The 17726-nt window shown below is 39.8% G+C and overlaps 1 protein-coding gene across 1 annotated transcript in view; it reads left to right on the top strand.

Annotated features, from left to right (window-relative positions):
• Nucleotides 1-1022: 1022 nt before the first annotated feature.
• Nucleotides 1023-17726, top strand: part of tsr (Cofilin/actin-depolymerizing factor homolog tsr) — a 33071-nt gene continuing 16367 nt past the window's right edge. The window contains exons 1-2 of the mRNA XM_080282204.1: nt 1023-1119; nt 9445-9564. Coding sequence (XP_080138330.1) covers nt 1117-1119; nt 9445-9564 — 123 coding nt within the window. The 5' untranslated portion in view covers nt 1023-1116. The remainder of the gene's footprint in view (nt 1120-9444; nt 9565-17726) is intronic.

The raw sequence follows: 17726 nt of genomic DNA on the forward strand, positions 1-17726 counted from the left end.
ACTCGTCTCCCCGATGTTTATGGACCCTTTGATCTACGAGAGGAATCACCTACGATTTAGTCTTGAACTGTAATTACATACTATTTTGCCAAGGCCGCGCTTGAGTGCCTAACTTTTCCAGTGTATCCCGTGTATAACCCAATTCTTTTTTGCACTGTCGAGAAATGTCGTCATCTTCCAGTAATTTAGAGTTACAATTGAATTAACTAAGGTAAAAAGAAGACTATTGGGTAGTTTTTAATGGTGATGGCAACATCTGTCACACACTGAATGACTCATCCCAAAGTGGAACCACTGACATGAGCGAGCAGACATTCTCGAGGCATGGCAACTCTTATCACCGACACATGACACTTTTCGCTCATATTAAAGGTGAACTACTATATCTATATCTTACTGAAGATCCTCAATCCCTCCCCAGTGATGAGTGAGAAAGCGAGCATGAGTTTCTTGTCAATGTCAAGGATGGAGCAGACGAAATTCCAACTTTACCATATATGGCAATATCCTCTGTTTCAAATCTTGATTGGCCTATGTGCTCCTCTCACTATACCTAACTTTCACGAAGTTTATATTTCGCGAATGAATTAAGTAATAATCAGCGATCATCCAGGTGATTAACGTAACACAGTCAGGTTTAACAGTAACGTGCATGCTAGCATAGAGAGGTTGAATCGTCGTGACGAGGAGATATTGAGCTTGCTTCTTCAATGGCTCCGTGGCGAGTGTCGCAAAATTAACCTGTGTGGGAGTGCCGGTTAAGTAGTTCCCTCGTGGGAAAATTTTGACCGTTAAGATCGTAAACTCGTCATAAATTCACTTCCTATAATGAGATTTATTTGCATTTATATTCCATTAACATCAAAAGACCACAAGAGAAATACTGATAGATGACACCTGAGTGACAGTGAAACGTGGGCAGTTATTGGTTAAGGAGGACGGTGAGGTGGCTAAGCAACCAATGAGAATGGCCTGAACATGCAGCGTAGAGGCATCGGCGGAGGGATATCATGACGTCACAACTCACTACGCCCCTTCAAGCCCTTTTCAGTGGCCAGAGTTGAATAGTCTGCCTGTGAGCTGTGTCAAATTCCTAGTGTTGCCCCTTAAAGCACTATGGTGAGTTTCCCTTCAGGTTTGCACTAGAAAGATTTGTGAGGCGAGAGCAAGATGGTGGAGATCCGGGAGTGGCCGAAATAGTGGGAGGTGTTTAAAATCCGCATTTTCTCCTCGGTAATACAACTTTTTCTCTGATTAACAACAACACCATGCCGGCTACTGCACCCCCCTCAGACTACCGGTGTCTGGGGATAGGCAAGTGTTGATTCCCTGGGTAAAGTACTGCATTTGGAGGGTATGTTATGTGTGGCGTGGGCGGGTGTGGGCCAGGGACGAGTGTGGGTCTGGGTATCAGAGTAGATAGTGATTACTGTAAAAAGAAATTTGGGTTTAAATTTGGATGCGGGATTTTTTTTTCTTTTTGTGTGTGTGTGAAGTTGGTCCGTGATGTATGACACTTCTCACGAGGGTTGGGGGCGTGGGTTAGGGCTGGTTTCCCTGCCGTGTTAGCTATATGCCCCATGCTTCTCTTCACTTGGTTCCATAAGACGTGTATAAATGACCTTTTTCAGAATAGTGGAGTAATAAGTGCCTAGCATTTTTGTGCCAAACCATTAGCTCTGTCCATGTTCGGATGACTGCTTACTACTGTACCGTGTTGAACAAAATTTTCTTGAGAAAAAGGACTTACATCACTTCTTGGCTACCGGTGGCATAAAGTACTATGGTAAATGATTTAGGCTTGCATAATTTTGCTTATATGTAATGACATGGTATGAGTTATAGCCTGCCGGTAGATGTTCATTGAGGTCTGTATAGGGCTCAGGCAAGTGAGCAGTCCGGAACCAAGTTGAACATCACAACCTGTTTGTAGATTAGTCAGTTTATGAATGTTCTGTATTTGTAGCTAAGGTTATTCATTGAAAAATTTGCGGTGAACTCAATAACTTGTAACCTTTAAACGTTGAAGGATGCCAAGAATGTATTTCATTGTTAAGCTTGGGTGTACTTTCACATCAGTGCTTGATTTTTCATGGTTAAGAATTGGTTTACTTACATTTCTCAGCTTCCATTTTAATTTTTCGTGGTTAAAAATGAGTGTACATTCATGTCTGCTTCATTTTCTCAATTTAACTTCGTTTTTTATCCATTTCATAACCCATCTCACATTTGGAGGGACTGTTGTAATCGTAGAGATAAATATAGTTTAACTGATTAAGCAATGACTGCACAGAACTCGTTCATCTATTTCTACTCCAATTTTCAATGTTTTTCAGAGCATCAGTGGTTACTTTTTTTAACCATTGTCTTGCTTTGTTAATAATGTTTGTCGTAATGGCGAACACTTAAATCTACCCCCCCCCCTTTTTTTTTTTCTAACTGTAGGTATAGTTACACTAGGTTAGATTCAGTTTAAGGAAGGTTGGGGTAAACTGAGATTAAGGTTTGTCTACATTGGATTGGGATGGGTGAAGTAGGTTTTGTTACCCTTTGATTTTTGGTGGTGTCTGTTTAGGTTAGGTTAGGTTTGCTCAGGTTAGATTAGTTAACCCTCCTCAGGTAATGTGGGGTCTGTGGGACCCCACGCTATTTTTCTTAGTGGTTTACATATATTACAATAAGGTTTTTGGATCTGGTTTTCCCTCTACCTTCCTGACTAGTAGTTTAGGGAGGTGATGGGGTCAGTTCGGGATCTGGCTGTATTTTTGCGATAAAGGACCTTGGGGTCCAGTGGACCCCACATTACCTAACCTTTATTTATTTATTTTTTCCATGTGTCTTCCATACTATATATATATATATATATATATATATATATATATATATATATTTTATGTATATCTTCCATATTTTTTTTTTTACATGTGCTTCTCTTACTGCTTACAGAAACATTGGCCATTACTGTACAGCATGCAATGATAGAAAACTGGTGGAACATACCAGTGTTGGTATGGCAGCCACTAATTTCAATTGGTTTAAAATTTGTCAATTTTCCGTTTTAATTTTCCTTAAAATATTTCTCCACTTATATTTTCATAAATTTTGCACAAAATTGAAGGAAAAGGACTACAGAAACTTTGTACAAGCGATTGTTTCAATAAAGTTGTATTTTTGGCGATTTTTTAAAGATTGGGATTTGACACCCCAGAATACTTAAGTAAGAATAAAATTTTAGGTGTATGTGAGGAGGGTTAAGGCTAGGTTATGGTTAAGTACAGTATCTACATTTCCACTAATACTGTAGTTTTTTTTTTTTTTTTTTTTTTTTTTTTTTTTTTAAGGAATTGCAAGTTTGCCTAACCATAAAGACCCCTCCACCACCACCATTTGATGAAACTTTTTAAACAATGAACTTATAGATGGGGTAAGCCACTTAATGGAAATTCAGTTATACCCTAAAGTTTTTATGGCTGTAAGGTATATGTAGGATTTTCTTAGAATTATTGGTTACTCTTACAGAATTTAATCTGACCTTAACTTTTTAAGTTTTGATGTGATGCTGAAGTTTCTGCAATGATCTGAAATCCCTATATTTTAAGGGTCAGCTAATCAGAGTTGAGTCATGACCTTCCACAAAGTGAGAAGGAAAATGGGGGTTAAAAAGTTAATAGGTGCTTTATAATTGGATTTCCTGAGACATGGAAATCTGAGCCGTGTTTTGGAATTTTAAAGAAAGAAAAGTAAACTTGAGCCAGCTTTTTAATCACTCAGGCCTATGAAAGCACGTGTAGTACCACATTTTCATGATCGTAACAGTGGCAGCCTGCCTATTCCAAATAGCGTTACTGGGTATAAACTTTAAAGTTCTTAACCGTTAAGCATGACATGCTTTTGTGGCAGGTGGTAGTTTGTGTGAATCATTATGTAATGCTAATTGCAGTGCCTATTTATATTATTCCGTGAACAAGGTATGAATATCCATTGTAGAGTACTGTATTCTTTGACAAGCAGAAGGACTTTGAAACCTGACTGATCATGTGTACCAATACACCAGTGCTGTATGAGACAGCCCTAGCATGTAGGCTATTCAGTATGGACAGTGTCTGGTAGTGCCAGAGTGGTGACATAAGGTGGTGTATGATGTGTAGAACTACTAGGCCTTGGGAACAGGCTGTGAAGCCTATGCGCACACACACACACACACACTCACACACATTGTGAAGTACAAGGTTGCTCAACTTGAAATTTTAAATTGATTTGACATATTGGCTGATGCATAATTTCACCGCAGGTGTACAAAGACAACCTTTTCTTTTTTGATCGAGTGTATGTGAAGCTTCCTTTATCTTAAAATGTTCTTTCCTGCTTTGTGTTTAATATCCCCTTATCATTTACACTTTAAGATTTACATCAGCCTGACTCATGAGTATGTATAGAAATTTTTTAATTTGTTAAAATTTGAGGGTGCACTAGTGCAGTCTTACGTTTCACTGGTCTGGTAATCTTGTGAGCCAAGGTAAATTTATAAAGAATTTCCAGAAGATTTATAAATTTAATGGAGTTTTGTTTAGTAAGTGAATTTATTGTACCACAGTATGTACTTCCCCCCCCCCCTCCAACAAGACCACATAAATTCTTACTCATTTTGGTCTGTTTTATAAATACTCCAGCATGCTTGTGTGCATCAGCCTTGGTCACCTAATTGCAGCTGTCCATGCTGCTCAATCTCGGGCACCTTCCCTGTTCAGTCACTTATCCCTGAGGTCACACTCTGACCTCATCCCAGGTCTTTTTAGGACTGCCTCTTGCAACTCAACCCTCAGCATTCATACCTGGATGCTTCAGCACCCATTTGTAATCCTCCATCCTATCATCATGACTGAACCATCTCAGTCTGCCATTCCTCATCACAACACTGTTACAATAAAGTGTAGGTATTTTCCATTAAAGGTGTAGGAAAATCATTGTGCAGCATCTTTGATTAAGCTTGATAAATGTGAGAATGAAGAAAAGCTACATTTGCTTGAGTAACAAAGGGTTTTTCTCCGAATGAATATTTTGCACCAGCAAGAGGTTATAATGTGCATTCAATACTTGAAAAGTGTCAGCAGTGGTCATTACTTGTAACTGTATTTTGATCATAACCTTTTCTTTGCTCGTCCATCCCCTCCCTCCCCCAACACACACAATGATCACAACACTATTACAGTAAAGTGTATTTTCCATTAAAAGTGTAGGAAGATCAGTGTGCAGCATCTTTGATTAAGCTTGATAAATGTCGGAATGCAGAAAAGCTACATTTGCTTTAGTAACAAAGGGTTTTTCTCTGAATAAATATTTTGCACCAGTAAGAGGTTGTAATGTGCATTCAATATTTGAAGTTTCAGCAGTGGTCATTACTTGTAACTGTATTTAGATCATAACGTTTTCTTTGCTCCTCCACACACACACACACACACACACAATGAACCCGTGGACAAAATTTCACAGCTACGGTAGCAAATTTTCATGCCTTTGTCATTCATCATTAGGAATTTTATCTTTAAAAATGGTGTCTCACTGTTGTCATAGGCCTGTGTGTGACTACAAGCTTTGCACATGAAGCTGAGCTGTTTCTTTAGCTAAATCTAAGCCAAGCTGCTCGTAATTTGTAGGTGAGAGTAGTAGATGCCTGAAAAAAAAATGGAGTTTGTCAGTAAACATAGAACATGGATTTAGATTTGGAGTAACGTACCTAAAGAATTTTGTTAGGATTTCCATGCTAGAGGTGTGGGGTATTGCAAAGGTATTTGCTAATATGGAGAGAGCAGTGAGAGTGATGGAATTGAGGTGAAGTGCAAAAGTATTAGTTGCAAGTGATGTATAGTTTACAAAGTGGGCAAATGTATGGTGTATAATAAGATTCAAGAACTGAGCAGGATCCAAGATAGAGTACCATAGTGGTTATGATGTTTGGTGCACGAGGAGAGAAGTTGGTGCAATGAACCATAGTGAAATGATAATGGTGATTGTTTCAGTAAATTGTGTAAAAATACTTGAAATCAAGTGCTTGCACGGCAAGTACAAAAAATAGAAAGCTGTCTGAAGAATGGTGTTTAGAAGAATAATGGAGAAGAGTGTGGTGGTACTGTACTCTATTGTAGGGTAGCTCCACACTGAATGGCAAGCCAATTGATTTCCTGTAAACCAGGAAATGGTATACAGTGTTGGGTGGTAACCTGATATCCAACCAACACTTGTTCCCTGCCTGACAGCAGGTGGGTTGGCGGAGGGTTATTGCCCCTCCCTGGAAAACAACTGACTAAAAATACCAACAAAAGCCTTGGACCAGGACTGACCAAAAGGTGACGACTAATGCCCTAACAAAGGACATGGTACAGATTGTGACATGGAATGTAAGGGGTGCGAATGATAAGGTGAAAGAGATTGTCTAGGTACTTGAGGGTGTGAAAGTGGACAAATGTGGAATAGCTGAGACTAAATGGAGAGGCAAGAGAATGGGAACGTGGATGGGGTATACGTGTGGCAGTAGGTGAGAATGAAAGGGCAAAAGGAGTGTGTGTTGTGTGCAAGAGGTTGAAGGAGAATATAAGAGTATAGATCAGTTGGCTCAATTATTGTGTGGGTACTGTATATAAGATTGAAAGTAGGACTACAAACGTGGGCGATTGTGTGTATGCATCAACGCAAGATTGTGCAGGTAGAGTGAAAGAAGAGTTCTGGACAATTGTGGAAATGTGCTTGGGGAAAGTTTGAAAGGAATGAGAGAGTGTTTTTGATTGGAGATATGAATGGAAAAGTAGGGAATGTAAAGGTGGATGGAGTAGTTGGTGAGTGAGGTGTGCCTGCAGAAGTGGACGAGAAAGTCAGTGCTCTAGTGGGCATTTGTGCGGGGAGGGGGTTGGTGATGGCCAGTACCGTCTTTAGACACAAAATGATCCACAAGTGTATGTGGAATGGGTGGTGAATTAAAGGCACGGAAGGCAGTGATTAATTATGTGTGTGTGGTTGACAGAAGGAGGTGAATAATGGATGCAAGAGCATACAGAGGTTGGGGGAGTGGACTTTCTGACCACCACATGGTGGTGGTGAAATTCAGGGTTTAAATGCAATTGAGGAATAGGAGGGAAGGACAGGAAGTAGTAGTCCATACAAGGAGGGTAGAAAGGTTGCAAGAGGAAAAAAGAATGGAGAAGGGATCAGGTAAAGATGATTTGGAGCAGATGGGGGAGGTGGAAAGTGTGTGCAAGATATTCACAGAAGAAATCTGTGCAGCATGTGAGGTGGTGTGTGGGGTGAAGAAGACGTCAGGGGATGCAAGGAACAGCATGGTGGAATGACGAGGCGAGACTAGCTGTGGTGCAAAAGAAGAAAGCATATACAGGTAGTGAGTGGATGGGAAGCAGGGGTGTGGAGGAAGTTGAGAGATGGGAGAGTGTTATGCAGTATGTAGAAAGGAAGAGAGAGGTGAAAAGATTAGTAAGAGAGTAAGAAGAGAGTGGATGAGGAATTTGGAAGGAATTTCAATGTACAGTAAAGTGTAGGGAATGTAAGAAAATATGGAAAGATGTAAGGAGAGTTAGATAGGGTGATAAAGAGCTTGACTCATTCCTGTAAAGATAGGTAACACACACACACACACACACACACACACACACAAAACAGTTCCCTGCCATGCATTCGTGTCATCCTGTCCCCCCTACCTGTTTAGGCTACCAACAGTGAAACAATCAGTGAAACAGTGATGGATGCCATCGATGTAAAGTTCACTCAATACATGACATAGGCCCTACTGTATGGTAGCCTGGGCTACCTAAGCCTAGTTATAATCGTTTGTGTATGATAGGTAGTGTGGTATTATAACTATAATAACAAATATTATTGGATTTATAGTAATACTGTAACAACAACAATTAGGTCGTGGCAAAATTACCTTGTTGGGCTGGGTAATTATGCCACGAGACACTTTGTTTTTGTATATTATTTTTATTTATTTTTTTTTTTTTGACAAAAATTATTATAGATACCTTTAGCAGAAGGGCTAGGTGCATAGATCCATCCATCCATCCATCATCCAATCCTACGTTGCCCCATGAGGACCGTAGGAGCCCGGGGGTAGGCAAGTTGGAGAGATGGTGGCTCAGTTGGTAGAGAGGTGGCCTGCAGTCCTAACGGACCCAGGTTCAAATCCACGCTGGGGCAGGGAACAGTTTAAGGATTTGAATTTCATTAAATCGGGCTTTACTGATCTACCAGAAGACCCACCGACATGTCATAAAAATACCCCCTTTAATACCAATACACCAGTCCTGTATGGGACAGCCCTAGCATGTATTCAATATGGACGGTGGGTGTTAGCGCCGAAGTGGTGACGTGCTGGGCCTTGATAGCAGGCTGTGAAGCCTATGCCCAGAGTCAGGCACAAAATATATATATATATATATATATATATATATATATACACACACACACATACCTGTACTTGCGAAAATACACCTCCATCATCATAGAAGTTGTACATGTAATATCACATAATGCACCTTTACAGTACAACTCATTTCCTCTTGTTTCAATTACCTTGGTTCACTTTGGGAGGAACCATCGCGATATTTATCAGTGATACTGATAAATACACGAGACTGAGCAGGGCACATCCAAACATAGTGTAAATATGGCAGGCAGCCTGATGCTTGCCCAAGCAGAAGCATTGTAAACTCGCAGATGGCACGAAAAGAGCCTGCCAAGTTTGAAATTTCAGTTGGATCTCGGATTTCTTTGGTAAATTAAATTGAGAATTAATTAGCAAAACTTTTGGTTAATCACATTTTCTACTTGAAAGAGTGTCGTATAATTGAGACACTATACCCGTGTATCCTGTATACAACCATAGTCAGTCATCAAATACTGCATACAACCTTAGTCAATCATCGAGTACTATGGACAGTGGGGACTGCAAAAGGATCGTACTACTCAAACCCACATCTTTCAAACAGTGTTTGCATGTACAGTGTAATGGTACAGTGTGTTCTGGCAGCTTTGCAAAACTCACTTTTACCTCGTCTTACCACCTTTCCCCACATGAATAACCCTCTACCTATATCCACCATCAAGGAAAATGCCGAGAGAGATATCCATCCATCCATCATCCAATCCTACGTTGCCCCATGAGGAGTGTAGAAGCCCGGGGCTAGGCAGTTGGTCCTGACATTTAAGATAACTATTGTAATTTAGGATATGATTGGTTCACTAAAATAGCATTAACAAAAACAAGCTAGGCTGGGTACCTGTGTTTTGTGTACCTCCGTGTCAGTTTCATAGACCAATCTGTCATTGGCATGCAGTCGGTTTTATGCCTGTAGTATTTTGAGATTCCATTATTTAAATGTTTTGTATTTATGCGAATACTATTGGTACATGATTCTAATGTTTTCCTATTTTCAACAGGCTTCTGGAGTGAAAGTATCAGATGAAATCCATAAAGCATATACAGATATCAAAAAGAGCAAGAAGTACAGGTACATTATCTTCCACATAAAGGATGATAAGGAAATATGCATTGAAACAGTAAGTATAGTATTGCATTTTACTTTTATATGAAGTAATTATTAGTTATTTTTATTGTTTTTATTATCAATATTAGTTATTTCAAATAAGGTTAGGTAGAGGCAAATTTCTTTAATTTCAGAGCTTGAGATCTACAAGTTAGTTTTTTTTTTAGGGGGGGGGGGGACATGAAGTATAGGCAGTTGGGTTATCATCCATGTATGTTCTACTTCCCTGTTACTGTAGTCTTACCAAGAAAAGCTGTAGGCTATGTAATGGATGTGCAGTGACAGCCGGATCTTTTTACATTTTGTAGTCAAGAATATCTGAGTGTGAGCAAATTAACTAAATTAGGACCCATGGTAGCAGGATCATACTTTAATGACTTGTCAGGTCCCAGACAGCTGTAGTATTTATACCATATAAAACCCAAATAACCTACCAGAACAGGTTTCAAGGATTCTTACACAGTACCCACCAGTGTGTTTGAAGGATCTTCTGCAGTGTTGAACAGTGATTGGTGTTACCGTACTGTAAATAGGACCAGCACTTTAATGAAGCTTTTGAATCCTATTAGAATTTTCTTGCTATAAGTTATGTTGGCATTTTCAGAATGTCCTATACTTAACTAGATGTTTTTCACTTGAGATGTAATTTCTGGGCCACATTTAGATTTCAAGTATATACATGTTCCCTATTTTATGATTAAAGTTATGATACTCCATATTTTATTATTAAAGTTTTGTAGTAGGAAATGAAGGGGGAGGGAAAGTGATGCTGCACATTGACCAAGTTGTGATAAGAAAGGAAAAGTGTGGGTGAGAAGTTAGTAGTAGCAGAATAATGGCAGTGTGGTGTGGGAAGGTAACCATGGTAGCATAGTTGCAACAGACCATTGTGCACATTACAAATTGAGATTGTACAGTACTTTTGCTTGTACCCTCGATAAAAAAAAAAGTATCAACACCCTTTCAGTGTGAGGCATTATGATACACAGACTATGATTTATGGGAAATGACAAGGACATGTTGGTACTGCGATTGTGACAGTTGCCAGTTAGTAATAGCTAACCCCACACTTTCATATGGTATTGCATTATAATGGACACTGAATTTCTCTGAATTAAACAGGCATACCAACACTGCCAACTGAACCAGAGACGAAGCATTTCACATCTTATCGGACCAAAGGGTGCTAATACTTCTCTTTATCGAGGGTACAATACCTAGAATTAGTTTCTTAGTGTTTGTAACATACAGTAAGCCCTCCATTTAGGCAGATTTGCTGTTGGTGGGAAAATTCAAAATATTTTACCCTACTTCAGTGACTAAAGTGTAACAAATAATTCCCAAGCATGAACCCTCTGCCAAACAGAAAAATTTAAGGCCAAATGGTTTCTAAAAAGCCAAATTTGAGCCATTGCTTTGGCTTGAAAAATGCCTTCCTGGCAGCCCTATCATTTATCCCAGTCAGCTGGGACTGTACACAAATTCAGATCACTAGCTATTTCAACTGCATAATTGAACATGTAAATGTGGAAGATGACATGGAAAAAGATGACCATAGCCTGCCAATGGATATTGACTTTGAAGGTTTTGACGAAATGTTGGCGGAAGGAGAAGGAACAACGAAGGCAGTGGTGGAGGAGAGGCCCATGAGGGGAGGCATGGAGTCGGATGTCAGCCTGACTTTGTCAGCTTTGGATACTAGCTTAGTCCATCAGTGCACCTCAGTTTCTGCTTATGGGCTTGTTTTCAAAAGCTGTGTAATATACTAATTACTTATTACCGCTCGAGAGTAGAATAATAGTGGAATATGAGAAAAATCATGCTTTTTATTGGCCCCTTAAAACCAGTTAAAATTTTTCCAGTTGAATTAAGCCCATTGATTTGGTGAAATTGGCTTTGGCAAGGTCATCTTGGCACCAATTAGTCGCCAAAATGGAGGGCTTACTGTACTGTATTTAGTCCGAAAGTTATGCCGTAATGGTGTGGCAGTGTTGTCTTAGGTTCCTGCCTAACCAAACTTAACAAAGGTTGAAGTGTGCTTAGGTCTAATTAATGCCTGCGTATTGTCTGTTTTACCCTATGTGTCAGGTGGGGTTGGTGGAGGATTAGTGCCCCTCCCTGTAAAACAATTAACTCTAAGCCCTTGGCCACCCCATTTGGGATACATGGCGCCTGGCAATGAATGAAGAAAGATTAAAAAATTGGAACATTCCACTGGTATCGTTATACAGTAGAGCCGCGATTTAAGACAAAGGAAGCGACGATCTTAACACCAGCATTTAATATTTCCCATAATTATTCAGTTGCGCGAGAGAACCTGTGCATTTAGGTATTGGATTTCCAGATGACTGCGTTTGTTTACAACTTGGTTGTTGTGCTTTTGTCTGTAACTGATTGGCTTCCTCGACGCGACCCAACCAACGTGACCCATGTCCCATACCTACCACTGTCTTCCTTAGTGTTTTCATGACGATTGCTGTGATTAGTAAGACCTCGCTATAGCAGACTAATTGGGGCCCAAACCATTCCGAAAAATGCGAAATTCCGATAAAAGCGACATCCGGATTCCCCCCTGCTAATCCAGACTTTATTCGGTATATCAGACATCAGTCCAGATTGAAAGGTTTTTAAACTGTTTTGACCACCTTGGTGGTACTAGACTGTGTTATAACTTCACTACATTAATCAAATAGTATTATATTTATAATACTGTACTGTAAACAGATAAACGTGTCTTTTATTTACCTTATTGTGGTGAACATAGCTGAAGTGGTCAGGCAGTCTGGACTGCTTCTGACTTTATCAGACTTTTTCTGATATAGAGTATTGGAATTTAGTCCGGTAGCTCCTCGAGTCCGATTAAAGCGTATGCCAGTCTATTGAAGTCCATTATATTGAGGTTTTACTTTATTTACTTATTTCCGTTCTCTTCATTTAAGCATGCGGTTCCAAACTAACTTTATTTATGCGTAAGCACCCTGAAATTACTGTGAACACAAGCATTTATTCCCAAGGAAAATGTAAACTTGTTGGACGAAGTGGTGTGTGGTGTGGGAGCTCAAATGCGAATGAGGCTAAAATGAGTCAGGTGTGTTTATGATGCAAATAGTTTCTTTGTTGGAGGAAAATGTTATTGGTGAGAGAGAGGTAAAATTCGTGTTTTCACTTGTAGTGTAACGAGTGTCGAAAGGGAGGGGGTGGGGCTTTGTGCCCGATCTTTGTTACGAAGTGATGGTTTCTGGCCAAGAAAATTCGGCTCATGGTATGTGAAGACACTACATGTTGATGTATGTAGTTAGGTACCGGTAAGATAATCATGTGAGTTCTGTTTTTGTGACTTATACTGTCACACAAGTTATACTGCTTGGCTGCCTTGTATATAATTACTGTATTCACGATTACTGCATTTGTGTGTATAGGAGAAGTTGTACGCAGTCACTCCATGCTGATGTCGTCAGAATATATATTTCTGTTATTGTTGATGACTAATGATACTTTAAAATATAGTTTCACACTGCATTTTTATTATTATTATTATTATTTATTTTCAGTTTTTTTATTGAGTGCCAAAAGTGATTGCTGTCGAAATGTATGATGCTGGACAATGATTATTCACATTTGATTAGGTCAGAAATTTTTGCCTGATTGGAATTGAGGGTTTTCAAGAGGCTTAGTGGCAATCCTTGGTGGTTAAAATTTATATAGGGAGTATTAGGATGCAAAACTAGTCCTTTAGGTTAGGTTACAATGCACTGATGTGTCCAGCCGGCAAGATGGTACTGTATATTAACACAGTCATGGGTGTCTTAAGGCAGACATGTTTTTAATAACCTGTCTTTAAATACATTTTTAACGAAAAATATCGGGCTCGTGGAACTAATAACCTATCTTTATTATTTTTAATGAACAGTATGGGGCTACTGGAACCTAAACCCCTGTTCAGCATGTAAATGTCACATTTTAGCGAGTAATTGATTTTCCACTAGGTTCTGCATAACCTCTCTTGTTGTATGAAGACTGTACCGTTTTGAAAATAAAGAATTTGTCACATACACCCGAGGAAAGTTCCGCCTTATACACCTGCCTGCCAGTTTGGACCTTTATGCCTGAGACAACCACTTGTGAAGCAGTACCCAGACACTGAAATGTCTGGTGATACTGTGTGGGAGTGGAGAAGTTAAGGGAGGAGGAAGGCTGGGGGAGCTGATAGTTCCTACCCCTCCCTCTTCCATCCCCACCCTTCTCACACAGATATCAGATAGAACAATGTTGGCTACTGCTTCGCTACCACTTGTCTCACATTTATTGTTTCAAAGTGGTGAGCAAGTGTATAACGCAGAACTTTTCCTCGGGTGTATTTTCAGCCTCAAAGGTGTTGTTATGTATTTAGTGAGCTATTGTGGGATGAAGAGGTATGAGAGCAGTGAAGGAAAAGAGGAAGAAGTGGCCAGAGTGGATACAAGACAGGGGTTCGGTTGAAATAAGAACTAAATACTGTATATTGAGAGCAAGGTGCACATAAAGAGACTAATGAAGTTGAAAAGGGAGGAGGTAAATGATGATCTAGGAAGATGCAGATTACTCAGCAAATAGGAAGTTGTTCTGGAAAGAGGTGCGGAAATATAGAAGTGACAGTGGAAAGAAATGTGAAAGTGTGAAAGATGTAAGTGGTAGATGATTTACCCATAGGGATAAAGTAAGGAGGAGATGGAGAGAATATTTTGAAAGTCTGGTGAATGGGAATAGAGGGAGCAAAGTGGCTGTTAACATAATTGGTTTGAGGTGTACAGAGAAGGAATGCAGTGCCAGGAGATGTGACACTTGCAGAGATGAAGCATACTGTGAACCTACTGAAAAATGGGAAAGCAGCTGGGGTTAATGAGATGTATGCAGAGATGATAAAGTGTAGTGGAGAGAGCAGAATGAAGTTGGAAATAGTCAATATAACGGACTTCAATAGACCAGAATTCGCTTTTATTGGAATCGAGGAGCTACCGGATCAAATTACTTCAGCTATTTTCACCACAGTAAGGCAAATAGACATGTTTATCAGTGTCCAGTTTATTAATGTAGTGAAGTTATAACACAGTACTGTACTGCAATGATTGTCAAAACAGTTTAAAAACCATTCATGCTATCCAAACTAATGTCTGATATATTGGAAAAAGTCTGAGTTACCAGGGGGAAGTCCGGATGTCGCTTTTATCGGAATTTCGCATTTTTCGGAGTGACTTGGGCCCCAATTAGTCCATTATAGTGAGGTCTTACTGTATTTAAGACGGCATGGATGAGTGAAACCACCAGTAGAATGGGGAAAGGCAGTGATTGTACTCTGTACAAAAATAGAAGTGAGCAAAGTGAGTGCAAGAATTATCGTGGCATAAGTTTTTTTTTAATGTGGTTGGGAAGGTATATGGAAGAATTATGAAGAAAGTAAGAGAGAGATCAGAAGTCTTGGTGAGTGATGAACAGGGTGGCTTTAGGAGTGGCAGAGGATGTGTAGATCAATATTTGCAGTGAGACAGACAGTGGAGAAGGCTTGTGAGAAGGACTATAATATGTTTATGGCATTTATGGAAAAAGCATAGGCTGCACTTTCCAACAAAGTAGATAAAGGATTGTGGTAGGTTTTGCACATGTATGGTGGAGATGCGCTGCTAGGTGCCATCAAGAGTTTTTATGATGGTAATGAGGCATATTTAAGGGAAAGTGGAAATCCAAGTTTCCAACAAGGTTGTGTGATATCTTCATGGTTGTTCAGTATATACTGTACAGTACTGTATATGGATGGGGTGATGAGAGAAGTAAAAACATGAGTAACAGAGAGAGGAATCGCGTTGGTAATGAAGGGTCATGGATGGAATATATCAAATTTGTTGTATGCTGATGATGCATTGCTACTTGCTAATACCAGACAAGTGCTTGGTAGAATAGTGCAGGGTTTTGTAGATCTCTGAGAGGCTAGTGCCTTGAGTGTAAATGTAGAAATGAGTAAAGTGATTGTTGTTGAGAGAGAAGGTGACTCCCAGTGTGATGTAACAGTGAATGGAGAGAGACTGGAATTGGTGCGAGTTGTTACATGGGCATAGTGATAGAAAAGAGAAAAATGTGCAAAGGAAACGGAAAGTAGAGTGACAGAAGGAAGGAAGGTAGCTGGCGCTATAAAGGCCCTGATATGAAACAGAGGCTTGAGTGTTGCAGCTGCACGAGGCTTACATGAAGAAGTATTAGTGCTGACTTAACATACAGATGTGAGATTTTGGTGTGGCATGAAAATGAAAAGTCAAGAGTAAGAACAGTGGAGAGAGGACTGCCGAGGAATGTATGTGGAGTACAGAGAGTGGATAGAACACGAAATAATGTGATTCGTGAAAGATGCGGAGTGAGGAAGTCTGTGGACACCAGAATCGAAGAGTGTACTGAGATAATATTGTCGTGTAGGGGGAATGGATGACAATAGTGGTGAAAAAGATATAAGTGAATTTGAAAGGAGGAGGAGGCGAGGTAGACCAAGAAGATGGAGGGATATGGTGGATTAGTATGTGAGGAAGAGAGCTATGGAAGTTGGTGAGACTAAGAGACTGACAAAGGATCAAGCAGGCTGGATGAATTTTGTGTGGGGAAGTGTATGACCAGGGATTTGGCATCCCTTTTGAATGGGAGCGTTCGGATTGGTTTTGTCAGATAGGTACAGTACAGTATATGTTAACCCTTGGATTGTGCGATTCCTTTTTTTTTTTTTCTTTTTTTTTCCCCCACCCCTTGGTGTGCAAAAAATGAAGAAAAAGTTTTAATAAACCTGAAGATACAATCCAGGGCATAATCTGGTGGAAAAAAATCTCTTTCCATCTTTGCATAGGGGAGTAGTGGAAAAAAAAAAAAATGTTTATTATAAACTTGAAGATAAACATCCAGGGCATCATCTGGTGAAAAGAAAAAATCACTCTTTCTCCGTCTTTGTGTAGCACCTTGCATAAGTTTGCGCAGGGGTTGAGTAGTTAACAGTGATGCACGGCCAGTACAACTCGAGCTGTGACTCTCAATGTGATGCTACCTAGCCTGAGCTGTGGCTGGCAGTCCACAGGTTAAGCTACAGAACTTTTTTTTTTTTTTTTTTTTTTTTTTTTTTTTAATCGGATGGAGCCAGGATTTTGAGGGCTTGAATGATGAGTGAATGGAAGCGAGGCTCATTGAATTTTGGCAAACTTGGGCCGTCTGGATGTTGCCACTCCTCACTCTGCCCTAGGGTGGGAAAGGAGGTCTGAATCTGGATGGTGGTGGTGGTGGTGATGATAGTGAGCTGTGAAAATTCACCAGAAATATTGGGTTGATGTAATTAAGATTACTGTCCAAAATTTCTGTGTTGTAAACAGAATTAAGGGGGGGACAGAGCTGGAAGCTCTCTTCATACTTAGAGATGTACTGAACTTAGCAGCTGTGCTGCCCAACACTTAGTATGCAGCCTCATATATGAGAGACAAGAATATGTTATACAACACTTGAGGTTTCCTTTCTCAGTGGAGTGTTCTGAGATTATAGAGCTGTAATTGGACCTTCACACTCATTGTGAATGTGGGAAAATGACGAGTCAAGTTGTTTTGGGGAAAACCGTGTTTGTGATAGTGATGCATGTAGTTAATTATGGTAATAGGCCCTGGTAATAATGAATTGTCGCCGACCAGTAGCAACACAGTTGTGCACAGCATTGTGTAGTGCAGATATAGTTTCATAGTCATGAGAGGATGATAAACTTCAGTGTGAATGCTTAATGTACAGATACTGGTATAGGATGTTAAATTATCAAGATATGACATCTCTGACAGTTAAATTCAGCCACCATTTTCGGATACTAGGATTATTGATTGTATGCTGTACTGTAAATGAATATTTAACTGGCAGGGGATAGATGACTCTTTGCCCCTGCATTAATGTACTCATCCCCATCACATCTCTACATCATCTACCAATCAGTTGTTTGATAACTTAGTAAGAAGTTGATGAGCCTCGTCATACATTTAGGTTTTGAGATTGTTTTACTGCTTCACTTGATGTGAATGGCACTGCATTATTATGAATGAGTGAGCGATGATTAAGTTTGGAAATGAGCAGCCCAGCTAAACCAGATCCAACATTCTCGTTAAGCAGAAGCTATAATTTTACTTTTATGTGGAGTTG

The sequence above is a fragment of the Coenobita brevimanus genome, chromosome 92 (genome assembly GCF_032717465.1).
Source record: "Coenobita brevimanus isolate Jiangsu-jjx chromosome 92, ASM3271746v2, whole genome shotgun sequence".
NCBI classification, from domain to species: domain Eukaryota; kingdom Metazoa; phylum Arthropoda; class Malacostraca; order Decapoda; family Coenobitidae; genus Coenobita; species Coenobita brevimanus.